We start from the raw sequence: 27,514 nt of genomic DNA, 5'->3' as shown, positions 1-27,514 counted from the left end.
AAAACCTTACCTTATTGTTAGCTTTCACAATTTATGGGCACAGTAGTAGAGCATTCTGTTTGTTCAGCGATGACCTTCCAGGTTCGATTTAAAAAGAAGTCAGAAGCATTTGTCATGTGTGCTCGATCTTGTCCAGAGGTACCTATTGTAATTATAAAGGACTAATAAGGTTGTTTATAATATAACATTCTGACAACTCTGGAAAATCTTCTGGAGAGCAACTTTTTTTTTCATGTCGATCTTAAAAAAAAAAAAAAAAATCCTGTAATCTTCTTGCTTTTTGCTGCACTATGGTTTTAAATATGTAGTTAAGAAAGCATAAAAAACTTCTACCTCAAAAAACTTGACTTAGTTTTAAAAGATGAGCTGTATGATTTGCTCATTAGTAACACCTTTTGGAAAATCTCCATAATGGTGAGCTGTAACACCAATACATCCTATATTTAATTGGTGTATATAAAATTGATGTACTTAGAAAGAATAAATTCCTTTCACAATGTTAAAACAAAACTTAACATGTCTGTTGCAAAATGTGTGACACATGAACATAAGAAAATTCTGTTTCTTAGAAAATATCCTAAGAAAATATTTATTCTAAGCATAAGCACTGCTGTAAGTGGATGCTATTACAGTGGTATTTTACATTATATATCAAGATTTTTACAATCATCTTGTGATTATTTTTCCCTTCATATCTCTGTCTCCCTTCTTTTCTTCCCTTTTTTCATCTATTTCAGCATCATCCAGCAATACTACTTTTTTATAGGCATATATATATGGTAAACAAAAACATACTAAAACAGTGGAATCTGATTGTTTGACAGAAATGTTTACCTCTCTTGTAGGGTATATAACAACACTATAGTATTGTCAGGTTGCCATACATCATTTAAATACCCTTAGACAGCAAAAGCAAAATCTTGACAATTCGGTAATCTCATCATGTGATTTCAATAAGACTTTTCTCATATCTACAATTGAGATAAATTTATGTTGTATGTATTTATGGTTGTTAAACTTAAAATTGTCTCATTGCATTAATTTTTAACATTGTGCTCTCTTAATGACTATGAAGAAATGTATTAAAATGCCTTAATTATAGGGCTAGAAGAAGAGAAAGCACAAGTCTTTTTAGCATACGATCTTTCAATTGTTCACTAAAGGATAAAGAGGGCATTCAAGCGTGGTTTAGATAACTGTCAGCAATAATAAAATGCAAGGTAGTTTGTAGACCCTTCAAAGACCTTTCAGGGAAATACATTTAATTAAAAAACAATAAAATGGACGTCTCATCTGAAAGAAATTCAAAATGTTATAAAATTTCAGGATGTAACTGTGTTATGAGTAATGTATGCTTCCAAGCATGAAGAAAAATAGCTATGAAAATATTCTGCTGTCCTAACAGCAGTGATAGCATTTTTTGTGTGTATAGATATATGTCCTTTAGCTTTTAACTTACTACCATATTAAAGCATATTTCAGGTTCTCTTAAATGAGTGATTTTGCCTTTTCTTCTGTTGCTTGAGGTTTTTTGCTGTGGTTTTTGTTGTTGTTTGTTTGTTGTGCTTTGTTTTTTAAAAAGATTTTTTGTTCTGTCTGGTTTGGTTTTTTGTTGTTGTTGTTGTTGTTGTTTTTGAAAAGGTGAATGGCAGTAAAACTGCATTTATCAGTTACCCACAGAATAATATAAATAAACTATTAGTCAAAATTGTCTGTTATATACTATGATAATATGTTTCAGAGTATATTTCTAATTTCTTTTTTGTTTTCTTTTCATTCCACTTGCCATTAGTGTTCTTGTTTGTGGGGTATGTTGAACAGGCTAGTTAAGCATTTGTTCTGCGCTACTGAATTATACCACTGTTGGCAAACTGAAGGCAACTTTAGTTATGCATAATGATGGTTTATAAACAGTACTGGCTGTGTATTTTGAGTACTTTTGCTCCCTTGCTTAGCCTTGTGCTTTTCTGAGAAGATTTTTGTAAGTTGTTTTCTCCCACCCTGCTGCACATACATTAAGAGCACTGACCAATTAGTTTTTCATAGCCAAGTATCAAATGAGTCTGCATGCAACTTGCCTTTGCATAGTAGATTATTAGACAACTTCACTACGTGTTTTTTCAGGAAATACTAAAACGATCAGTTTTATAGTTGTAATTGCTGAGCCAAGAACATTATGAAATATGTTTGTAACAAGAACATAACTAAAATATTCTTCAGTATCTTCTGGAAAACTGTTTGCCTCATTAATTCAAATCAGTGTTGTCTTTGTCACTGACTAGCAGATTTTCTTTTCTTGGAGCTGGAAATTTGTCTTTTAAAAAAACTGAGATTTGTTTTCTGCTTGCACACATGAACTTGCAGAAGGAGGAAGTGCTACTTTTAAATGCTGCCTTACATTATATACCTTGTGCTGGAGCATAAATGAATAGCACAGCCTCTGTATCATACAGTGGGTGATCGCCTTATGAGGAGAACACTGGAAAACATATTGATATGTGGAATTGTTCTGCATAAAATGCCTCACCATCTTCTTTGCTAAGCTTTCTGAGACTTGAGGACTCCAAACTTCAGCTATGAGAGCATTACAGAGCACCTGTACAATTCAGTTTGGCAATTTTTTTGAATATGGTGTGCAGTTTTTTGGGAAATAAATGTCTCACATCACACTGTCACCAAAATCTCTTCAGTTTTTATCTGGTGTGACCTTTTTTTCTCACTCACCCCTCATCATATGGCAGCACTACTAGGTGTGATAATGTTTCTTTAGCAAATACAATCTAATATTCTTCAACCTGCAGCTCATAAGTTCCTGCAGAATCATTACATTTTCAATCACTACTATTGGATAGCAATAGAAGAAGCTCGAGTCAATATTTTGGGTCTGGTTTCTTTTCCTTTCTACTAGTGGACTGATCTCTGCTCACCAGCCTTTTGTGTAAATGGACTTTTATGATTTTGTTTGCTATTAGAGTTGTCATGTGTCATACAGAGATGACTGATTTTCAACAGTGATTTCTGTAAACCTTGGTAAACACACTAAGCTCTCATTGAGTACAAATGACTACAGTACAGTATATTATTTTTAGCACAATAATTTTTACCTTATTTTCAGGGAAGTTATTTTCAAAATGTTTTCTCTGTTCTTAAAAGTCAGGATTCATGACTTTAAAAAATTCTCCTTCCTAATGATAATCCTGTATTAATTCCTTTATTAAAGGGATTTTCATCATCAGTATATATCCACTACCACTACAAAATGCAACATTCATGAGAGAGATGTGCAAATGCATTATCACAGGACTGAAGGCTCAATCTGAATTCCAGATTGACCTTACATCCTTGCATATATGCCCAGTACTTAGTATATAAATTGAAAAGGTGTTTTCTTAAAACTAAGGGTAAAAGACACTAGAGATTTGAATGTATCCGTTCATACACAAAAATATTCTTTCATGAAAAATCTATATTTTATGAAGAATCTCTTTTTTGAAAAATCTATGTTTCTATAGCAGAAGTGTAAACCTAAGCACAGATATTCTTCTAACCTTCATTTTCTTATCACTGTTTATAGTATGTCAGGGAAGTAAAAAAAGAAACGTTATGAAAATAAAGTTCCAAATGTTTTTTGTCCCATATTATGAAGATAAAGGATAGGTTTCTAGGAAAAATACAAATCATGTCGAACTACTTCTTAAATCTCTCTGCTCTGCAAAATGTCCAGGGGAACAAGTTCAGAGAGAACAACCTGGGTTCCACTACTGTGGAAAAGTTTTCCATTTCTAAATGCACACCACACTGTTTTTTGTGTCCTACTTTCTGGGCTTTTCCCTGTAAAATCATCATGTGGAGCTCTGAATATTAATACTTTTGTCTGTTGATTTATTTTAAATAAAGCTTAATTTCCACAAGCCTCTGTCCCTCTCCCTGTTTTGAAAGTTCACCAAATTAGGTGTGTAATGGGCACAGTGGGAGAATCCCCTTCATTGTCTGGGAAACGTAGATCACAATGTAGAGCCTATCTCAAAATGTATATATGTGTATCTGAGCATACATATATATGTCTGAATTACATAATGGTAATTAAAATATGATATTTACATACATAATTCTGTGAAGTCATCACAGCCATTTTGGAGCATACCAGTATCATAAAAGTTTAAAGTTGTGCTTTGTTTTTGACATGAATATTTCTTATATCTTTTCTATTTTATACTTTCCCTGATTTTCCTCATACATACTAGTGAGTGTATTTGAACTGAAACTAGTTAGAAAACAAACTTCTTAACAATTGAATGTGTTAAGATTTTTTAATTGCAGACAAGATGAAAAAAGCTGTTGACATCATTCAATATTGTTGTACCTATGGAGAAATACAACATGCTACATGAGTCTTTTCCATGACATGAAGGAATTCATGTGTAGAGTGTTCCTTTCAGTATCTCACAGTGTATGTTTTAGAATATTAACTACCTAGTCAGATTTTATTAGAGCCCGTTGAGTTTTGCACAATTAAAATTGTAGCAACGGCAAAATGGTATGTGATGTAAAACAGAATCTTTGCTTTTGCCAAAGGTACTTCTCTGGATTTTCAAAGAGAGTAGAAGTGGGAAAATAATACTTTGTATAGAATTTCTAGAGTTGTTACTTATTTTAAAATGCAAAGCTGAAGAATTACATTAACTGTAAACTGGTTATAGATAACTAGAAAAGATTATTCACTTTATATTGCAATATTCTTGTGGCTGTCATGGGACAAATACAGTAAAAATACATTATCACCTTTTACACAGAATCAGTCTGTCTAGTAGAGGTCTTGTTCTCTCTGAAGTGACTGAAAGAAACTTCCCCTGTCCTAAGAGCAAATAAGAGTAAAGCTGCCATCAATAGAAATGAGACCTATGTAATAATATACTCCTTTACATTAAATGATAAGTTACAGCATAAAATCCACAATCCAAGACACTAACTTGCAGTGAGTCCAGTGAGGGGCCTCAAATATGATGAATAGATGGGAGCATCTGTTGTTGGAGGAGAGTCTGAGAGAGTTCGCACTGTGTAGCCGAGAAGAGCAAGAGAATCTTATCAATGTGTATAAATAGCTGCTGAGAGGGAATAAAAAACATGGAATCAGACTCGTCCTAGTAGTATCCTAGATCAAATAACATACTATACAGGAAGTTCTATTTAATAGTCTTGTGAGAGCCATCAAACACTGGAACAGTTTATTCAGAGAGACTGTAAAGTCTTTGTCCTTGAAGATTCTCATAACATGGCTGGACAAAGCCCTGAGCAACCTGCTGTAGTTCACTGAGCTTTGAATAGGACGAGACACTCTCCAGAGGTCCCTTTTAACCTCAGCTATGCAGTGATTCTGTGTGATTTCATTTATCGTTATCTGTATAACTTAAAAATGAATCACAGAGGAAGCAGTGTCTAAGTAAGTTGAAGAAAGGGAAATCTGAAGAGCTTCAATACAGTAGACTTTGCTGCTATTACATTTAACATATGATTTCCTAGACTATAGAAAATCCTTCCTTCAATTCTCAGGGTGAGAGAGAAAATTAGGCTGAAGAAGGCCAGGAAAGAAATTTTACCTAGCTGTTAATGTTTTTCTGAAAACTAATGATAAGTGCTAATCTTCAATATAATATCAAAAACTGAAATTATAGCTTAAAAAGGAAGAAAATTAGGGAGGAATAATTGAAGGAAAGTAGTAAGAATCAGGTTTCTTGATTCTGTTGATCTGGAGTTTGGGGATCAGTTCACAGAAGAGTACACAAATGTAGACATACCAAGTTAGCAGTAACTGCTGACAGATCCTAATATGTTAAAGGTTGTAATCTTTTGAAAGAAGTTGGTTGGCTTTCCTGTTGGCCCTCCTATCAACTTTAACCTCCAACCTTCCCCGGCATGTATCACTACAAATAAAACTGCTGAGGTTTGACAAGAGGATATAAAGTCAGTAGGCCATCGCACAGAGATCTCTACATGATTTTCTTTAACCTTAAGCTTAAATGAACACTGCTTTAAGTCAGGGTTTTTAATAAGAAGTCGTAAACACTCACCCATATCACTTTAGTTTAATAATTACTGTTTTAACAAAGAAGAGAAGAAATATACATAGTAAATTATGTTTGACAACTGGAATTTGGTGGTTTTGTTACTGGTTGTCTTTGACCATTATATGAATTGCTGTTCTCAATTTTGATGTATACTTTTTCATTCAAGTTGCATATGATATTGATATAAACATGGCATTTGTGTGCAGTGTTATGAGTGAATTTTTAGTTCTTGATTAAGACAAACCACATGACAAAAAATAACTTCTGTATTTGTATTTCCTAACGTCAGAATAATAAATCCTTGAATCTGTAGTCACCTGTGATGATTTTAGGTTTTCCTTTCTCTATAATGTTTTATGTGACTTTACATGATACCTTTTAACAAACTATGTAAGCCATACTTACTAGAAGTTTGTTTTTTTTATTATTATTCCACTCCTGAAAGATGCCTGAATAGTGTTTTCTTTTTGCCATGGAGTGACCATCCATGGTATTAACTCTTGCAAAATCTGTATTCTTACAAACAACTTACTAACATTGGCTAACTTAAAACTGTAGTGCTATCCTAAAATTAAATTCCTTTCTAGTTTAAAACCATACCAATTTAAAATCAGGACTCCTATTCTGCAGTCTGGTATCTCTCTGAAAAATATTGTGGCGTTGTAAGAATTCTTTTTATGCTTTTTGTTTCTCTTATGTTGCCTTCTTTTGCACTTCTCCCTATTTTTCGAAAGCAGTTATTTTGGGGGCAGTGTAAGCAATCTTTTCTTTCTCAAGTCCTTTGTTTCTTGGCCTACATTCCAATCTTTGTATGAGCCTTCATCTCCTGAAAAAGTGTACTCCTTGTGCCTTACAAGTCCTCTTTCAATTATTAGAAAAGTACCTCTCTGCAGCTGATGAGATACATAGATCTTCCCGTTAGTGATGCTTTCTATGCATTTTCAAGTTTTCTTCAAAACTGCAACTACCAGAGACTAGGGATCGCCTTTTTTTTTTCCCTAATTACTTTGCAGTACACTAGTCAGATCTCAATAAGCTACACATCTTTATTTTCTGCTTTTTTTATCCATTTTTCCATAACACTTCAAATTGTCTTCGTTTATCCTTAATTTATTAAAAATATGCTTATCACAGACATGCCTTACAGTTGTAGATGCATTATGTTATTGTCTGTAATCTCACCCTATGTTTTTCATCTGTGCTTGGTCTGTATTTAAGTGGTCCATAGAAAGTAGTTAAGGGTAGTGAGCCTTTTGTGTGTCAGTTTATGTACATTACATATCCTGGAAAACTGCTAAGCATTTGCAAGTTCTATGAGCTAAATACTGATTTATGCACCTATAAAGAGGAGGAATGCATAGCAGACGCCTCCTGGATTTCTGATTTTACATATGTAAAACAGTGAATGTTGCTGTTTGTCAAACCAGAATTTTATGTTAATTTTGAAAGTTAGTCTCCCACCAGGTCTGTAGACCGCATAATTTAATATTATATCACTGATTTAGCTGAAAATGTCTTGTGAAAAAATTTAGTCCACCATGCCTTTCAACCACTAAGAATCTCTTTTGAATATAAACAGAATACTAATTCAGGTGAGATTACTTCTGATTTCCTCTCTGAGGACAATCAGAAAGATGTATGTCACCTTAACATTTACCCTCACCATCTTCTAAGAGTGGGTAGGAAGTCACACATGCCTTCTACCTGAGGAAAAAGGTAAGATGATTTGGCAAATGACTTCAAGCACGTTAAACGTGTCAACTATGTTAAAGTGAAAATTGTTGACTTCTTTCTTTCCTCTTTGAGAGTACCTGTATTACTTTCAGAAGAATGTAATGCAGTGTAACAGCAAAACCCAGAGTATAAAGAACTTTATAGTATTAAAGTTTATTCTATATTATTTCCCATATTTTTAATGTAAATAGTAATGGCTACCTCATTACTTATCAAAGCACTTGTGCTTCTCAAAGTTACAGGCTAGTCACAAGAGACATGGGCATGAATATCTGTCATGGTACTAGGAGAGGATTACCAGTTGTATTAAGCTGTTACTCAGTGGAAACTACTGTTTGGACTCTTTCAGTGTAAGAATGTATCGATGGTGGTGAAATTACTATAAAGTCAGAATATTCTATTATGGCTTTGGTATCATTCTGAAGTAGCAGTTATTGTGTGTAGAAGTAGCAGAACTAAAATATGAGTATGAAACTATTAATTGAGGGGTGATTAAGATAGTGTGTGATATCCATAGGAGATGTTCAGAAAGCTTTGTAATGGGTACAATAGCAATGATTAGAAGAAGGAATGCTGATCCCTTCATGCATGAAATAGTTTATCCTGCTATGGAGCCCAGGAAACTAATAAAGCTTCTGTGGAACAAAGACATAGAGGCTTACTTTGACCAGATTAAGACATTTTCTAGAAATGCTTTTCTTTTTTCCTTTTTGTTTTGCATGAATCAGGAAACAAGGAAATGAACAGTTACATCAGAAAAGGCAAATAGTAAATAGAATTATTTTAAAGTTACTCTCATCAAAACAGATCAGTGATTATTCTTGCCTTTAAAAATGCACATTTTAACTGTTTAAAATTATGAAAATAGTTAAATCAACATTTTTCATTTTTTAAAATGTATTTTAATGACTTAAAAATGCTTGTGAATCAGGAAATTTGAACAAATTAATCTGATATTGATTACAAGCATGGAAATAGATCAACAAAACATAGGGTAGCTGTTGCACATATATCTTTATTACACTTATAAATACTTATATACACATGAAAATTGTAAAGATTCTTACTTTTCAAAATGTTTATACTATTTCATTTACTCTTTTATGGAAATACTTCTCTGTATTTCACTATCAAAAGAGTTTTTAATAAAAGAAAATACCATGAATATACCTTGGGATAATAAACAATTCCTCAGCAGTTTTTGCATTTCTTGAATGGGTTTTATGTGTTGTTTTTTTTCTTTCAAACATTATTTGCTAAGAATTCTTTTTGTAAATCTCACTATATTTTGTTTATATCAGACTGAAAAAAATTGAATACACTGTGTAATTGAAAATGTTATCATTCTGAGTGACTGATGTTTTCCACTGGCTGTGAATACTACATTGAATGTTCAACTGTTTTCCATGTGTGGCAATGAATAGTTGTGTATTTTTAACTTAGAACTTAATACTAGTATTATTTTGCCGTGAATTATTTTATGCAAAAATATATCACATATCAGCATTTACTTACTGATAACTATTGAAATTTTAATTGTCTTCTGAACTGAAGCTGTGGGTCAAAGGAGCAGAAACAGTGGGTGAGGAAAAAGTGTTCGTACTTTAATAGGCCAGTATTTTTGCCATTTCTTTTTTATATTTTTTTCCTATAGTTAATGAAAGAAAGAGTAGTTTAACTGAGTTTTTAAAGCTGTTTCTGAGGTAAAGAAACTCCACTTTTAAATATTATCCTTAATGCTAGGTAATACGGTTTCTTAAAGAGTAAGTGTTCAGAGAAATAGAAATAATTGTGAAGACAAGCCTTTATAAACTGATTTTTAAAAATAATCCTTTTCATACTCTTCTTTTATAATTATTTTTGAAAATGCAGAACTTTCAAGTTGGTTTTACATGGTGCATAATTACGCTATAACTGTTATTATCCCAAATTTCTAGAAAAAAAAACATTAAAGAGAATTTGAATGTAATTTTATACTTACTTATGAAAAAGATTGTTTGCTCTTATTTATGAGATATAAATACATATAAATATAAATACTTATTCTTTACAAATACTTATATAAATACTTGCACTTGAAATGCTTGTCAGAGGAATCACTAATTGCCTTAAATTAAAAAGACATTGAAAAGATATATGAAGGGTTTTATTTTGTTGTTGTTTTGGTTTGGGATTTCTTTTGTGTGTTTTGCTTTTTTTTTTAGTTTTTTTTAGCTTTTTTTTTTTTTAATGCAGAGTAATTAATCCAGCATGGAAGACAAAATTAAGAAGAGTTAATTTAGTTCTTTTATATAATTGTTCTTCAATTTTATGATATAATCATTTTTATTATGTGAATATATTTTTAAAAATATGTTTTTCCTCAAAGGAATATGAATTCAAAATAATATCTCTACTTTGCTTCTATTTATGTTAATTTTGAAAGTTAGATATTCCTGTAAGTTTAAGGGCTGATTGGTTTTTCTTCTTGTCCCCATTTCCACAATGGTAGTATTACAAGATTAAATTGCTTACAATATAGGGAGACTCTAATTGCCCCATATGATGAGGTTCTAGGGATTTTGGTTTCATTCAAGTACTTTTCATCCAAGTCGTGATACATTTTAACTCTCAGACCTGAAGATATTTTTTGTAAATATATCCAGTAGGGAAAAATCACTTTTTAAGAGGAAAAAATACCTTCTGGTTTTATGACATGCTTCATCTGCTCATGACTTACAATCTGATAAGCTCATGCTGTTAATGAATTGGAAGAGCAAAGAAACCTGTAAAAAAGTGTACAGCAATGTTTAAATACGGACCGATATAACCTGCAAAGCTATATTTTGCAAGTAATGAAATAAGGACAGAAATTGGGGAAAGAAGAGGAGGAAGAGGGAAAAATGAAAGCAGTAAATATATGCATTTCCATTTCTATTGTCAACATGAATTTTAACTTATTCTATTACAAAACTTGCAGTGAGTATACATGTGTTGTGAAATAATAGTCCCCTTAAATTCAAGGTAATTCACTCTTGTGATCTGTATTTACTGTACTCTAGGTATTTTATGTGAATTAATACCTGCACAAGAGAAATTTTGAAGTTCTATTCCACAATTACCAATCTATTCATGACTAGAGATTAAGCTTTCCAAAGTCCAAGGTTTGTTTGTTTGTTTTCCTTTTTAAAGCCTGAGGATACCACCACTAATAGAATTTCATTTGAATATGGAAGGAACAAGGAATGTATTTTTCACGTGAAAAACACGTTTTTCTCCACTTTCAAAATAAAATATTGACAAGACAAAGACATGCATATCTTTTACTTGCTCTGCAGACTGCACAGGTTGTCGAGGGTAGAGGAATAAATAGTTTGGAAACAACAATTTTTATGTCATCCTCTAAATGAACATCATTGTTTTGCTAAAGACAATGAATAGTTAGCCACCAACGACATTGGACTCTGATTTCTTGTGTCAGTGGATCCTAATGTAATCTTTCCTGCTTTGTGGCATCATATTTGCCAGCCTTGACTTTAGGAGTGTGAAATATTACTCAAAGATAATTTGAATTACGCGTTCACAAGAAACCTTTTAACATACAGAAAAAGCATCATAGGCGATAGTGTATGGGATTGACTATTTTTCATAGACAGAGCTTTGTTACAGATTAAATCTTTTGTTGCATCCACAAATTGCAGACTTCTTAAAAAATGTGTCTCTGAAGCTTTTTCACTGTAAATACACTGTTGTAATACAACTGATAGCATATGATTTCATCAATCCAAATCTTGGTGACATCAAAACTGTAACTGACGGAAAGGTACTTGTGTAAACTGTGAATTCAAGGCCTTGAAGTGACTTGCTTTGTTTCATTTGTCCTTTCCAAAAAAACCTAGATATTAAATGCAAAATATTGCATCAGCAAATTTTAAAGTTAAAAGGTTACTGTGGAAGTGTTAAGTATTTTCCAGATGTTTCTGGAAATAGTTATGTCATGTCTTGACTAATCATCCAAGTATTGTATGCAGTGGAGGCAAATTAATGTTCTGACTATTCATGGATCCAATTCAACATGGAGAGACTGGATTAAGGTCAAAACTGAAAGTGTTTGCCCATGATTGTTGTACTTAAGACATTTATATACATATTGTGGAATTTCTGAACTTAGCTAACAGAAGTGCTAATGGGAATAATGTTCTAATCATGTCTTTAATTCCTGCTGATAAAAAGACACAGTATCCCTATTGTCATTGTCTTTATTATATTGCCTAGCAGACTTAGCTCTTGAGGATGCATGTTTTAATATGTCTAGAGATTTTGAAAGTGTAGATGAGATGCATGCTTAATTATGAAGATACTGAGCAAACAGAATAGATTATGGAACAGGAAATTATAAAAAATGGTAAGCTCTATTTTTTCTCTTTCCAGGGTGCGACTAGTGCAGGTTAGCAGTAGAGGAAGGGGTTCCTTCTTAAGACGTGTGAATACTCCATATGCAGTTTTTAACCTCAATGGCTGAACTGATTTTCTGTTTTAAAATTTGAAGTTACAGGAGATATAACTTCAAAGTGAATCAAAGCTATGTTTATCCCTCTTATATGTCAGAGTTTAAGTGCAATGTTTTATGTATACAGTCATCATGACAGTTAAAAAGGCTATAAAGAAAAGCAATTATATAATTGCTTTAAAAAATTAAGTAGCACGGATAAAGGCTTTTAGAAACTGCAGAGCAGTTTTAATAATTATATCACCTGAAGTCAAGCTGCAAAATTATGTCCTAATTATTTGCAATGAGTAATTATCTATAAAGTTATAAGCTCTGAAAGATTTTATGGGAGAGTGGGGGAATTCTTTGATTATTTTTTTCTTGCATACACACTAAAACAACACCCCATCATTTTCTATTTTAGCAGTTTCCACAACTTAAACATTAAATTCTTATTGTTGCTTTCTGTTATATTAGTAGTGTGTGTTTTGCAATTCTAATCTTCACGTTTTTCTTTCTTTATCACCGAAGTAGGCCTTTTGAAGCCAGGGAATTTTTCATAGCAATATTGACAGTGTTCGCATTTGCATGATGACAGCCAAGGAATGGAGTAGTAATTTTTGAAATTGCAGAAGTATTTAGAACACTGATAAAAGCTGAAATATATTTTTGATGGATTGAAGTTAAGCATACATGATTTTTCCTGCTGTCAAAAGGCTCTGAATTTAGTGAATATTTGCCTGCTGTGAGAATGCAAGATTAACATCACAACCATCACCCGGGCACCCAAACCCTGCAATTTAATAGCTTTTTAGGTTCTTTCCTTTTTCTAAACAGCAATTAATCTCATTTTAGTACAATTTTCTCGTTCTGAAGTCGCTCATTGAATCGCTGTTTTGTTCATATTTGGCTTCAGCTCCTCTGCATAGTCATTAAAGTCCCAATTAATGTCACCTTTAGCTGAAGAGTACTCATTTTTATTGAGAAAATGACAGTTGCTGCCATGAGTAGTGCAGTGTAATATACATTAATTGCCCTGTAACACTGGTAATTACGAGTTTTTCAAGCCTCTCAGTAAACTGTCATGCCTAGACAAGACTGTGCTAAAATAGATTACTCATTAGGGAGACCTGTCCTGTTTTCTGGTGGGTTCTTAGTGTTGGTTTAAAAAAAATCTTGAGTTTGAACAAATAGTTGCCAAAAGCAATTTCCTACAACAACATGTCTGTGTTCAGTTTTCCAGCCATCACTTAAGCCTGCGGTCAGCAAACAGACAGGGTGCTGTGGACTCTAGAGATGTCAAGATTTCAGTGTTTATTTACGTGGATCACAAAGATAAGCTTAGCAATTCATAATTCAGTGTTTAATATGGATGTTATTAAAGCCACCCCTTTCAGTGTTGTGTTTATAACAAGTCTACCTGATGTTTTAGAACAGCAGTCAATACTATCAATATTCCGTGCCTAGAAAGACTTCAACACAGTGCTACCAACTATCCAGTGAGTTTAAATTACTAAATCCGTTATCAAGTAATTCTTACATAGGAACAGCAGGGATTATGCTGTACGTTATGTGGAATATCTAGCAGCTATTATAGGAATTGTATAGTGTGGCAAGATCTATCTAAAAAAAAAAAAAAAAAAATTAGAAGCCATCAGTGGGAAGACTGGTTAATACTATGACACCCTCTGAAAATCAGACTTTTATTATGTCTATTGTTAGAAGACCCACCTGCTGATGGACTTGGAATATGGTGTGAGGCAAGTATTTTTAATTTCAGAAGGAATATATTTCATTGTTTTCTCTTCTGTCTCTCCCATGTTTTATGTTTGTTTTTAAGGACAAAATAGTCTTCTTTACAGCTCATTGCAGCACTGAACTGAAAAAAGAAAACCTTTGTTTTATCTCTGTTATAACACCCACTTTAGGCAATCTGCTCTTTCGTGCTCTCTCTAAATGAATTTTGTCACAGCCTTTCATATTCTCTTGCTGTGATGAGCTAATGAAAGTAGATAGTACAATTTGTGCTGACCAGGTAGCAACTGCCAGCTTGCAGCTGAGGATAGTTTAAAGAAATAAATAAAATATAGCATTATATCACTGATTTATCCATTACATGACATTAATAGTGAGAAACCTTGGTGTGTTTATCTGTTTGTATTGGTGTGCATTTATCGAATTGTTTATGACAAGACTAATTGGGGTAATTGTAGACACTGAAATTACCTGTCAGCTATATGTAACCACACTCCCTTTCTTTCTGACAAATGATGACAACTGAGGGACCCCGTAGCATTACTCATGATGGCTTTTCGAGTGGTAATAAGGACAATAGGGGCCCTGGCTAATTTGACATGGACAGCCTTCACAACAAGAAGCCAGCTAAATGACTTGTCAGTAGGGGAAAGAAGTCAGAAAAGTAATGGAGTCCCCCATGGCGCTCTGACAGGGAGATGAGGCAATTTCAACGGAAAGTGAAAAGGCTTCAGTTTGTCAAGTATTTAGAACAATCAGAGAACAGCTAGAGGCTGGAACCTGACAATAAATTTGTGAACCATGGTAGCAGTTTCATATAGGTCAGTTATTTCATAATGGCTGTGAAGCTTTCAGAGGTTTCCGTTTTCATAGCATACTTCACATCAGCCAACTGGTGCTTTGTCACCTTAAATTTGTGCTTCACTTTACACAGTAGGAATAATGGTTAAGGTTACAGAGGAGCGGCAGTGTAAGACAGCATGATGTGCAGACACCAATCTATTGAAAAATAAACAAAAATTTAGATAGTAATGGTGTGATTGCATCCATTACAAGCTAGCAGTGTTAACAGGTTCTTTATGATTTTAGCCTGCACCCTTTATATGGGTAAGTAATGTACTGTATCTGTCCTGGACAAAACTAATAGAACTTAACTCCCCATTCCTATCCTTTCACCCTACCGTACGTAGTTAAAATTTCCTAAGTTTCTTTTCCTTCTGCTTGCTCATGAAATATATTCCAATTCTACAATTATGACACCTATTGAGACATTCTTAACAATTTACACAAAAGGAGAATCTGTGATGTTTTTGAGTGCTCAGCTGAAGATGATGTTCTTAAGATGATGTACTTTTTTCAAAGAAAAAAAAAAAAAAAAACCTTCCAGAATTAAATACCAGCTCTGTATCCCACTGATAGTTCTTTTTATCTGTGGCTTCAAGAGTCTGCTGGGGTTTTTTTGTTTGTTTTGTTTTGATTTAATCTAGTTCTTACCTGTTTATTTGCATTGAGATAAAAAGTCAACATATGATTAAAGCATCAGTTCAGTATTGCACTCTGCCTTCTGAATTCCTGACACAGACTCCTGAATTCCCTAAAAGTGTTTATGGATTGAGCACACATTTAGTTAAAAATACCATCTTATTGTTTTTGGCAGTGATTGTTTTGAATCCTTAGAAAATAGGATTGGATATTTTCATTTTAATGTTTTACTAGTAGTCTGATTCCTTCATTTTACCAAATTTTAAAGCTAATGCAGCAGCTGTTTGTTTGTGAACCATTCTAGCTTTTTGGATAAGCACTTCAAGATGTCTCATTGCATGACCAACACATTTCTTGACCTGATCTTACTAAATTTAGTTACATAAACATTTTTTCCTCCCCTTCTCAGTCATTTGGATCTATAGCACAGTTTTTTCTTACATAGAGGTCATAGAATAGAAGCTTTCTTGTGCCATATTTAAAAAGTAATACTGCTTTGTTTATAGAATCCCTCTCCCCAACACCGCTCCCATCAATCACCCTTTCCTCATTTTTTTTTAGAGTTATGCTCTTGCTCTGTGAGTCACATAAGTCAGATTTGAAGGAATCTTAATTTAGGCCAGTCAAGATCTGTGTCCTTGATTCCCAATACTGGAAAAATTCAATGTAGTGTTTTTTTCAAGGAAATACATTGGTAAATTGAAGGAGCTCGTCTTTCTGCAAGATGAGCCATTGAGTCAGGTGTTATAAATGCAGTGTTCCTTCTCGAAAAAACAAGTAAACAAAACAAAAACAAACAAACAAAAAACGTGAAATTATCATTTAAACACAGTATAGCTATACCTGAATCTCCTTTATTGTTTGCACATCTTGCACATGTTCATCTAAGTTTGCCAAATACTCTAGTGATTGTTTTCTAATATGTTTCTCCAGCAGAATTAAAGGTCTTATCAGCACATGGTGAAGTGGCACCAATAATGTATAAGCTTCCTCTTTTTTGCCTGAAAGAGGGCTTTTGAGATATTCATATTCAAGTCTCTTCAGAGCATTACAAGATCAGGGTCGAGTCCAAGAATTGCTAGGATGTGCTATCTTGTCTGTGCTCTTCCTTCATTACTGGTGGAATCATGAGGGTGTAAGTGGGGCAGAATCCGCTCCTTCAGGCTTTTTGGTGCAACTGTCATAGTAGTTTGCTTTACCATTGTTCATTGCTAGTAATTGCCTTTAATACTTCCACTGACCTTATTAGCTCATCTTATCTCATCTCAGCTTTCCAAGAAATATGAGAGTGATAGTTGGTTTTTTATCACCTCCTTTTCCTCCCTCCCTACTTCCATATACCCTCATGTAGTTGGTGCTTAAATAATATTATCCAGACTTTGATCAAATCAAGAAGTTGATATAGTCAATTTTCATTCCTTGCTGTATATGCTCCAGCTGTATGACTCCTGCTGAAGTCAACAATAGCGTCCGAATTGTTGAAATTCCAACTACATTTATTCCTTCCTTTCTTGAAATATTTAAATTTAAAAAAAAATTTATTAACTACTAAATACAAAATTACTCATTTGTAAATGTAAATATGGTAGACATGTAATAAGCTTATAGCAAAATATGGACAAATTCATACTTCACAGCAGAAAGACAGATATAACCACAATCATTCTAATGCATGCTGTAGAAATGCTAGATGTTATCTTAAAGCTTACTATTCTGTTTGAAATCTGTATTTTTCCTGTAGTTAAAACATAATTTGTTGCTATAACCTTTTCCATTTTGTGACCATTTCCATTTTGTTTGAGAATCAGTAACTTAGTTTTAAAAAATGACACTATAAAGGAAGATGAAGAAATCAAAATAAACTGTTCAATGTTTAGGAAAATGGCTTTCTTTGGAAAAAAAAATGTGGTTAAAGTATCTTATTTTTAAAGTATCTTTAAATAGGTAGTATTTCAATGACATTGAGTTTGAGAAGTTGCTTCACAATGTAGGAGAGATACCTCAGTCTTCTAGTTATGCTGGTTGGAAATAGACCTTCATAACAACTCTAACATCTTTCTTTCATTAAGAGATTTTGTTATTAAGTTTGATTTAGGAGGTATTTGAGGTCTTTTTATCATACATAGTACAGGTCTTCAAGAAGATTGTTTTTTTCCAAAGCAAATGCCTATTTTATTTATTGCAGAAGATATCAGAGCTTTGACAGAACTTGCGCCTTGTGGCAAGAAGTCTGTTTTGGGAGGAATGAGGACAGTCTAGTTCTGCTTGAGGAAATGGAAGAATATTTCCTTCTATAGTGGATTAATTCTGCTGTTTATTTATTTAAAAAAAAAAAAAAAAAAGACTTAAAAACAAGCCTAAAAAAAAAGCCAAGATAGTCTTTATAACTGTATCTAGACTAAATTGAATAATTTTTTGTAGCAACTTAAATTCAATAATTTTATTCATCAATAAAATTGAATCTATATACATTTGTAAAAAGGAAAAAGCTGAGTAAACTCTGAGAAGTATTAAATAGATACGTCAAAATTTTGCATCTAATGTGACTGTTTTCCATTACTAGACATTTGAATACTTGCCATGTTTCTGTATTGCTGTGTAATTATATCTTTTTCATAAATATTGTCACAATATAATGTTGTATATATAATATAATATAATATAATATAGGTCTACTGTTACTATATTCTAAAATTTGGTGTGAAATCAGTGCAGAAAATGTTCAAATAAAGCTTCACTTCTTTCTCTTTTTTTTTTCATTTAGAGATATGCAGGAATTAGTACAAATATGTTTTTTTAATTTCTCTCTTAATCTGACAATACGGCCAATAACTATCTCAGTGGCTGCATTTGGTAAATGTAGAAAGAAGTGCAAAACAGAATCACTTATACTAAAACTGTGAGTAAATCTGTTTGTATCAATTATATTTCTATTTCAGCAGGTAATGCCACAAATTTAGGGAATGTTTATGTTGTAATTCTGCATTTGCCTGAATATTGAGCATTCTGCAAATATTAAATCATTTCCATCTACTCTGTCCATCTCTTAAAATTAATGAAATTTCAGTCAATAATAAAAGATTATAGATATAATGGCTACTTTTTTTTTTAAGTTCAGAGCCAATAAGAAAATGTTTTTGCAGAAGTACAATACCATAATCTTAGATGCAGAGCTCCCTTATATGAAGAAATATGTTTAATACCTTTTATTCTGTGAAATGCCAACTGAATCTCTGCAACATTTACTTTAATTTATTACGAGAAAACAGTCATTGCCTGTGTCATTAGCAGGTATAAATAAATGATGATAAATTTGGAACACTTTGTAGGTTGAAATATAAGTAGCTCTACACAAAGGAGCAAACATGATAAAGTTATATATGTATATGTTTGTAATGCTTTTATGTTTTCACTAACAATTGTAACTGCAAAATAAATTCAAATTATGTGAACTGCACTTGCCCATTATGTAGTCTTAATATTCTTTCAACCATCTATTCCAGTAAATATGATAACTTTCATTTGCTTTTCCAGTATTTTCTTTCTTTCTCTGAAAAAGAAATAAGTCTACCATGAAGTTAATGGACAGTGACACTGTAAAAACGGGAAAAGCATCTTCCAAATGCAAGGGAAAAAAAAACAACAACAGCAAAAGTTAGTTTTTCTGTTTGGACATGCAATAGGTGATGGAGATCAAGTTAGCATGTTTCATACTTGAATGCCTGTTTAGTGAAAGATGTTTTAACTTTTCTACTTCCTCTGTTTAATTCCTTTAATCTTGTATTCTTTGGCAGTTTTTTCCTGTTCAAGTTTTTGCATAAGTCTAAAAGCTGAAGAAGCAAGCCCTAAGCATAGATATACCAAAATCACCAGTTAGCTAATTATTTCATGGCTAATAGAGATGGAAAACTGTCTATGTAGAAGCATTTACTGTTATTATTAAGTATAAAATAGCATTTTTTTCATATAATCTTCCCCCGTACTACATATAAAAATCTGCTTCTGTCCTAAAGGCATCACTGTTTTACTATTAAATATAAAATCCCAGTACTGACCTGAGATGCTACTTGTATCTAGTAACTGGAACCCTATGTCTGTGGGTTTTACTCTATACCTGTCCCTCCATAATTACAAAGATAGGTATTTTGGTTTATAAGAAGTCCAAATTCATATGTGATGTCTAGAGTCATATGTAAGAATCATGGGTATCAGTAAAAGATGGAATGAAATGAATGAAACTGGTTAAATGGTGGCACATGTGGAAAGTCTCTTCCCATTCCTGCATGTAGGGATAAACTGTCATTCCAGCAGCTGGCAAAGCTTTGTATTCTAATTGGAAATAATCAATATATGACATACTGGAAATAATCAATTGCATAAGGAATGTTATTGATGAGCAAAATGCCATTGGCTGGTTTTATTCATTTTATTGTATTTAGATTTTATTTTAACTACCTTCTAATTAGTTTTAACTTAGCTCAATTAGAAGCAGTAAAACCTACTTATCTAATAAGTGGCACATGTCATAAAGAAACATACAACCTGCTTATTTGCACTAAGTCAGTCATCCATGAAATAATTAACTGATTTTTTGTTTTCCCCACATTTTTGAAGAAAAACAATACAATTGAATTTATCCTTTCCCCCCTCCCCAAACAAAACACAGAAACAACTTCTTTTTTTTTCCTAGCTGGATTCTTAGCTGTTAAAATATCCAAAGGCACTCAATCATGTTTCATTTTAATTTCCAGGCCATGTGTTATATCAGTGAAGCGCACATGTTACTGATTTGAGCTGAAAATTCTCAGTCTGTTTAGCAGAACACCAGGCTGGCATGAACAAGGTCCATACTAGGTCAGAGGCCTGGTGTTGACATCTTTCTTAAATCTTATGTTTGTAAAAACTAGAAGCACAGGTCAGGGCAGCCAGCTGATGGCACTGCTTCTTAAATCCACTGATTAGTTTAGCTCAACATTTATCAACTACACAGGGACTAACACTTAACCTTTTAACTTGAGAGTTTTGATGTACCTTATTTTTTAATGAGGACATTATTGTCCCAAGGTGTTGGCTCCATACCCTTATAGCTTTAGTGCATGCATTTTCTACCTCTTAGCTGGCTAACAGAATAAAAGCATGTTTACATGAATGTGGTTTGTTTTGAGTTTGTTACAAGTGTGGGGATTACAAAAAGAGTGCAGGAAGTACTGTCACCAGAGAGCTAAAATAATCCTGAATTTGCAGATTAACTGGAAGAGTTGCAGATCTTGCTATAAGAAAACAGTAGACAGGGAATCAAATACAATGACTATGGCAAACCCAAGACAGTACAATTTCTACACAAGCAACACAGAGTTCCCAGTGATATATCATGTGAGAGACAAGCAATGGGGATGTAGTCACAGCAGGTCTCAATCAAGTTCTTCTGAACCCAGAGGGGCTGAAACAGATCTAAGCAGTGACAAGGCATGACCTAAAACAGAGTATCCACAATCTAATACAAAGAAAAGTAAAATATCATTTTCTCTTTGAGGAATAGGGTGTACAGTGTCAATAAGATGAAATAGGAGCATTAAGTCCCAAATCAAAAAAGTTTTCCATACTGCTTTTACTTGAAAGTGCTTCTATTTGGCAGCATCAGTAACTAACTTTTATGCACACTGGCTTAGCTTTGTAACTCCTGGCAGCCAGTTAGTTCACTCAAGCAGCTGGGGACACAGCGCCTAATTATTGCCCTTTGACTCCGCGTGTGTTACTTTCTATTGCAAAGGCCTGTGTTAGATACAGATTTCCTCAGGACCCTAGCATCAAGAGCTCTGTCCTGCTTACAAATCAAGAAGCACAACAGCAGCAGTTCAAGAATAAAAGGCTCATTGGTTGGTATGAGAGGTTTGATTAGTACGTGTATGTGTGTGACCTGGTTTATACATGATCTGTTGAAACTGCACTGTCAGCAACAGAGGGTGCCTTCACTGGGCTAGAATAATCTCTGCTGCTCCTCCTACTTAAAAAGAAGTATAAAAAATTCAGTATGAATGCTTACTGTCTTTTATTACCTTCTGGATAGCTGGAGTAGGAATTTCTACAAAGGCAGGAGGGCCATATGAAACAGAAAGTTAGTTTGGGAATAGATTTCCTTTTTGATTACTGGCAACATTCTTATCTCTTTTCTGTGTTGATGTGCTGTCTGTAAATAATGACTCAAATGTGTGAAAGTGAAGTAGAAAATGTACTGTATAGTTTCTAGTTTGTAATCCCAGACTGCTAACAAATCAGAAAATCCTGATGTTTCCGGGAAAAAAGAAAGGTGGTGGCGGTTTCCTCTTTATGCTCTTACAATGTCATAAAAACAAAATTTGAGAAGAAGCAATATTTTCAGACTATTTTCATCTGACTTCAGGCTGGGCTCTGCAACTCTATGCCCTAACTCCAGCCCAGATGTTCTGTGGCAGACTCTATTCCATCCTAGTGTAAGCACACTAGGATTTTTCCTCAAAGAAAAAAAAAAAACATCTGAGCTGAATTCTGACATCTGGGAGTGGAAGGGGTAGCCTGACATCAGTAACTGAACAGATCAAGACACAACTTAATACCAACATAAAAGTTTCATTAATCTGGAAGAGAAACAGCTGAAGAGATACTTGCATTTTTTATTATTAAGTCTCATGTTATCTAATCATACGTCAACAATTTATTTTCCTGCTTAACTTAACCCTTTGATGTAGCCACATGACTCCAAAAAAATTACTTCTATTTTGGATCTGTTGTGTTACTTGAAGCAAATATTGTTTTCTAAAATTTAGTTATATGTCTTTTACAAAATGTTTTGACTTTGGTCCACTTATTTTCCCCTCATGGCAGACTACAGAATCAATTTGAATACCTTTCACTTGAAAGTGTTTATTTTATTGCTAACAAGGAAATGCTAAGTCATGGCCTGAAACAGTGATTGAGCACTTGGTAGGAAGGCAAGGCCAATCCAGGGGACATCAGGTGCATGCAGTGTACCTGAGTGACCAGAATGGCTGGATCCACCCCTTCCCAGACCTCATTTAAGGGTTGGTAGTGGAGGTGAGGGTATCTTGCTGGAGATCCCTGGGTACCTCAAGCAGGTAAAGGTAAGCAGGTTTTCTTCCTTTGTTTTTGTGTCTATGGCTGCTGCATTTGGGTTCATGCTCATTTGCTGCAGCCTTGGATTGTGCCATTCAGCTATTATTGCTGTACTTTCCTTCACATTATGACAAGTAAAAAGTAAAACAGACAACTTGTTTACTTTTAGTCAAGGTGAGCTTGGTGAAAATTAAAATACAGCTCTCTAAACTGCAGTAATCTGAAATAGTCTGGGTGCAACTCATTAATATTCTTTTTGTTCTATGAAAAATAATCCACAGTATAGTGACAGCTGGGTTTAAAGACTGCAAGAGTATTCTGTAGCCAATATGAAGTGGTGGACCTTCATTGATTTCAATAGACTTATCTACTTTAAGTTGAAAGCACAAAGTGTAATGATAACAAAAATGCTACAGTAGTCATTGGCTTCTCAACTATAACATTTTCTCGTATTGCAAGAGAAATTAACTGTTTTTATTGTATTCCACTGTTTTGGAAGAAAAAATGTTTAAATGATGTGCTTACGTAAACACTAATGTTCATGCTACTCTTGAGTTGTTGCTTAGTACTTTCCCTTAGTATTGGTTAACTTTTTTGGTTTTTTGTTTTTGTTTCTTTGTCAGATGTTCTATATCTTATATTACAAAGGTTCCTGTCCATAGGGAGCAAAAAAAAAAAAAGCTGTAAGACTAAATCTGCAATTTTATGACACTAATACATCAGCGTTTTAAAATTGCATTCATTTTGTGGGAATAAGGTAGTGGGCATGCTCCTAGTTCCAGCTGAAGACATCTGTTGATTCTAAATCATTCATGTTCTAAAAGCCATATCGGAGTTTAAGAAGTAATGATATTGTGGAATGTATCAGAAAAATGTTGTGGAACTTTCAGAAATAATGCGGTGGAATATTTCATATCTCAACTATTTCAATTGCTAATCTATCCTGTCAGACCAGGTGAATATGCCTATGAGGCCTCAAGCTAGACTTGTCCTGGGGTGAAGTTTTACTGAAACTGTATAAATATAGATGATTTAGAGATTCTGAGTTGGCTTATATTTTGTTCTCTAAAGAAACTAATGTGTTGTACTCCAAATCAAGCACTTCAGGTGCTCAGTTGCTTTCAGCAGAGAAGGAAAAAATAGTCTGCAGTACATCATGCGTGTTTTGTCCCAGTATAGGGTGAGTTAAATATGAGCACATGATATGTTTGTTTTCTGTAGGTACATCAAAGGGTTAAACATCTAGCAGAAAGCTATTTAAGCTTAAGGATAGTAATAGCATGCGAAAAATGTCTATACTCGTTGATAAAATCAAACTAACAAATTAGGAGCTAGCATGTTCAAATTCTTTTCCAAATAAGTGAAAGCAAAAAGCTAACAATTTTGGAGTGAACTTCAGTATGTATATGAGAAATATAAAGCTTACTTTTTTCAAAAAATATACATTTATTATTAAAATATACACTTTAATAGTGCTTTCCTTATTTCTTCTTAAAATTATTTAAGGTTACAGAAAATACACAGCTTTCTTTTTTCTGAGAGCAATGTCTTGCTAAAAGTAGTCTGACTTGCAATATAAGTTGTACTAAGATATTTGTGTTGATTTTGTACATGTGGAATCAGCTATGCTGCAGATAAGTTGTGCAGTCCTTTTGGTTTACAAAAAGAAAATTGAAATTAAAAAAAACTTCAAAACAAATACGTTAATTTTTATGTATTGTATTGATGTCCCAAGGAAATTAATTCTAAAAAGAAAGGATTTGCCCACACAGAATTCAAATAAATCTCATGAAAATGTAATTTTAAAACAGTGACACTTTGCTATGAGAAAGGCAGATTCCTATACCTTACCTAATCGATTTAATAAATGTTAATAATAATAACAATAAATAAAATAATAAAAAATAATAAATCTAATAAATACTTAATGTTTATTTCAGGAGAAAAAAAAAAGTTTCCTCTGGTTAAGGAACCAGAGGTGTTGCACAGATGGTTGCAGAGTTACTCAAATCTTTCTACGTTTGCCTCATCATAAAGGGGGAGAAAAATGACCAAGATAAATTTAGAATAGGGAAACCAACCTCCTATACATACATACACATGAATATATATTTGTATATCTATAACTGTGTCCCTTTTTTATGTTTCCGCAGCAATAGTATAAATCATCAGGTTAGCTTTATCTCTGAGCTTATTCCCGAGGAATCTCTTCACATAAAATTTATAAATAACTTTAACACTGTCCACAGGACAGTGGAGTACAAAATAAATATTAGGTTAAAGTTGTCTGGCTAAAAATCTTTCATGTGTGGTTGATAATATTAAGTTTACATCTACTTATGTGGGGTTCTTTGTTTTTGTTTTTGTCTTTTTCCACATTTTGGCTTTTTGGTTTTGGCTTTGGCTTTTTTCCACATCTGTGCTTTGGGTTTTTGTACTGTATTTCTTACATTTCTTCTAGCCTTGAATTTCTAGTGATCTTAAAACATATTAGTAGTTTCTTTTCCACAAACAAGGCTATAATACTGATTTATTTATTTTTTTTTTTTTTTCAGTCATTTAACATTTCCTGTGGGCAAGACAAACTTTCAGCCATTAAAGCAGATCACAGTAGATATGTGTGTACCTGACTATATTAGGAAAGATAAGCAAGTACTTAAAAATCTGAAAAGCTTCATCAGAATGCACTGGAGAAAAATTCATTTATTTTTTCTTTGGGAACACTTTCTTTGGGCACTACTGGGAGAGTAATTTTCTGGGAACACGCTCAGTTCCTAGAGCATTTCAGTTAGAGCAAGGTCTTCATAGAAGAATCATGGTTCAATAGAAATCCACCTGAGATCATCAAATCACTGATAACAATAATTGCAAAGAGTTAACTGATTTCTATCCGTGACTTCTTAGTAAGAAAGACCAATAATCCTTAGATGTGATTAGCAACTTGTAATTGTGGTTGGATTTGTTTTGTTTTTGTTTTTACTCTGGAAGCTGTTTTCTTTTTGCTTTCATTGAATTTTTGGAAGTGCAGTACAAAGAGGCACTCATTACCTACTGTTAAATCTGGAATTGACAATACACGCCTTGCAAATGTAATTCATGATTGACTATTATTTAGTAATTCTATATCATTTTGTTTGCATTTCATCCTGTTTCTTGTATTGATGTCGAATTGTGATATGAAAGACAAATGGAGTTGCTGATCAATGACTAAAATACATGCTGATTATAACAAAATGGCATAAGAACAGAGAATCCATTAAGTACAAATCATAATGTGTGCCAGAAATTAAAATATACCACTGTGAGATGCTTAAGTGTCAGGAGAGATTCCAGCACATCTGTTTACCTTCCATTTATGTAAGAGAAGCATGAATAGGTTGGAATGCTTAAAAGCCAGGGCAAAAATAACAGAAATATTAAATGAGACAATATACAGGGGGTATTCTGAAAGTTGTGCCTCCTATTTTATGTTGGCCTATGACATCAGAGGCAGATGCTGATGGGATGGAAGTAGAAACTGAACTTCCCAACAATATTGTTACATTTTGTTGCCATGTGACAGATGGCAGCAGAGAAGCAAAATGGTGTCTGACATGGAAGTGTGAAAGAAGCAAAGGTATGGAATTGAATTCCTCCACGCAGAAAAAAAGACACCCATTGGAATTCATTGACGTTTGCTGAATGTTCATGGAGACCAAACAGTGGATGGTGAGTGGTGTCCTTCAGCAGTGGCGACAGCGATGTGAAAGACAAGCCATGTTCCAGAACTGCCATGCAGAGCAGTCGCACCATGAAATGAAGAGTGTCTTGATCAACTCGACCACATGGATCAGTGGATTATGACAGGAAACTGTGTATGGAGCTGAATATCAGCTTCAATTCAGAGGACACAATGATGGAAAGACTGGATTATCAGAAAGTCTGTGCCAGGTGGGTGCCATGAATTCTCACACAGGGACAGGAAGAACGCCATATGCAAATTTGTCGTATTGAACAAATACAAGGCTGAAGGTGACAGTTCCCAAGAAGACATCATTACTGGTGACAAGATGTGGTGTCACCACTGTGAGCCAGAGTCTACAGGCAGTCCTGGAGGGGCACCATGTGAATTCCCCATAGAAGAAAATGTTCAAGATGCAGCCTTCAATGGGTAAAGTGATATGAATTGTCTTTTAGAATGGAGAAAGGAGTGATCCTTCTGGATGTCTTGGAACCCAAACAAACCATCAGCTCTGACTGCTACATTGTGATGCTGACTAAGCTGAAGGCTCAAACTTCTATAGTCAGGTCAGAGAAGAAGGCTACCTCTCTCTTCCAACATGATAACACCAGGCACCTTACCAGTCTCAAGACTAATAAGCACATTGACAAACTTGGCTGGTCTGTCCTACCACACTCACTGAGTAGTCCAAATTTGCCAACTTCTGACTGTTAAGACTAATTAAAGATTAACTGTGTGGGTAACATTTTTCTAGCAATGATGTTGTCATAGGAGCTGTGAAACAGTGGTCACCTCTACTGTTGCAGATTTTTCCAAGCATAGCAAGCAGGTTCTTCTTTGTAGTTAATGAAAATGCACAGCTAATGATAGTGACTGTCAGAAAATAGTGTTTTGTAGCTGAGAATTTGTTTTATCAAATAGTGTTATCATGCATTTTCCATCAGGTATAGTTTCCATGAAAAATAGTTCATGGAAGGCGTTACTTTTGGAGTATCTAAGTAAGTGTAATTTTATGTTCACTTAAATCTTTGTCTACATTCTGAATTTTTTTTTTCTACATTTCTTTGTGATCCTGCTGACCATCTTAGTTTTTCATATTGCATCCTGTGATTGACTTGCTTTGTTTTAATGAGCAAAACATTATTTATGAGATGGGAGATTTTTTTTCATGTGTATTTG

The 27,514-nt window shown here is 33.7% G+C and overlaps 2 protein-coding genes across 21 annotated transcripts in view; one reads left to right on the top strand and one right to left on the bottom strand.

Annotated features, from left to right (window-relative positions):
* LOC104911154 (uncharacterized) overlaps window positions 1-27,514 on the bottom strand; it is a 143,570-nt gene that overhangs the window by 53,036 nt on the left and 63,020 nt on the right. For 7 of the 15 annotated variants that reach the window (XM_085225108.1, XM_085225118.1, XM_085225125.1 and 4 more), the window contains one exon: window positions 11-142. In XM_085225108.1, coding sequence (XP_085081234.1) covers window positions 18-142 — 125 coding nt within the window. In that variant the 3' untranslated portion in view covers window positions 11-17. Of the gene's footprint in view, window positions 1-10; window positions 143-4,970; window positions 5,106-10,504; window positions 10,565-14,108; window positions 14,147-22,136; window positions 26,822-27,514 lie in introns of those variants that run through there. The other 8 variants (XR_014883596.1, XR_014883594.1, XR_014883597.1 and 5 more) reach the window with 5 other exon arrangements.
* Window positions 1-27,514, top strand: part of CDIN1 (CDAN1 interacting nuclease 1) — a 114,801-nt gene that overhangs the window by 67,867 nt on the left and 19,420 nt on the right. The window contains exon 11 of one of the 6 annotated variants that reach the window (XM_085225096.1): window positions 17,690-18,914. The exons of the other annotated variants lie outside the window; for them this stretch is intronic. Coding sequence (XP_085081222.1) covers window positions 17,690-17,801 — 112 coding nt within the window. The 3' untranslated portion in view covers window positions 17,802-18,914. Of the gene's footprint in view, window positions 1-17,689; window positions 18,915-27,514 lie in introns of those variants that run through there. 6 annotated transcript variants of the gene reach the window in all.

The sequence above is a fragment of the Meleagris gallopavo genome, chromosome 5 (assembly GCF_905368555.1).
Source record: "Meleagris gallopavo chromosome 5, MGAL_WU_HG_1.1, whole genome shotgun sequence".
NCBI classification, from domain to species: domain Eukaryota; kingdom Metazoa; phylum Chordata; class Aves; order Galliformes; family Phasianidae; genus Meleagris; species Meleagris gallopavo.
This window is presented reverse-complemented; position numbering and strand designations above follow the sequence as displayed.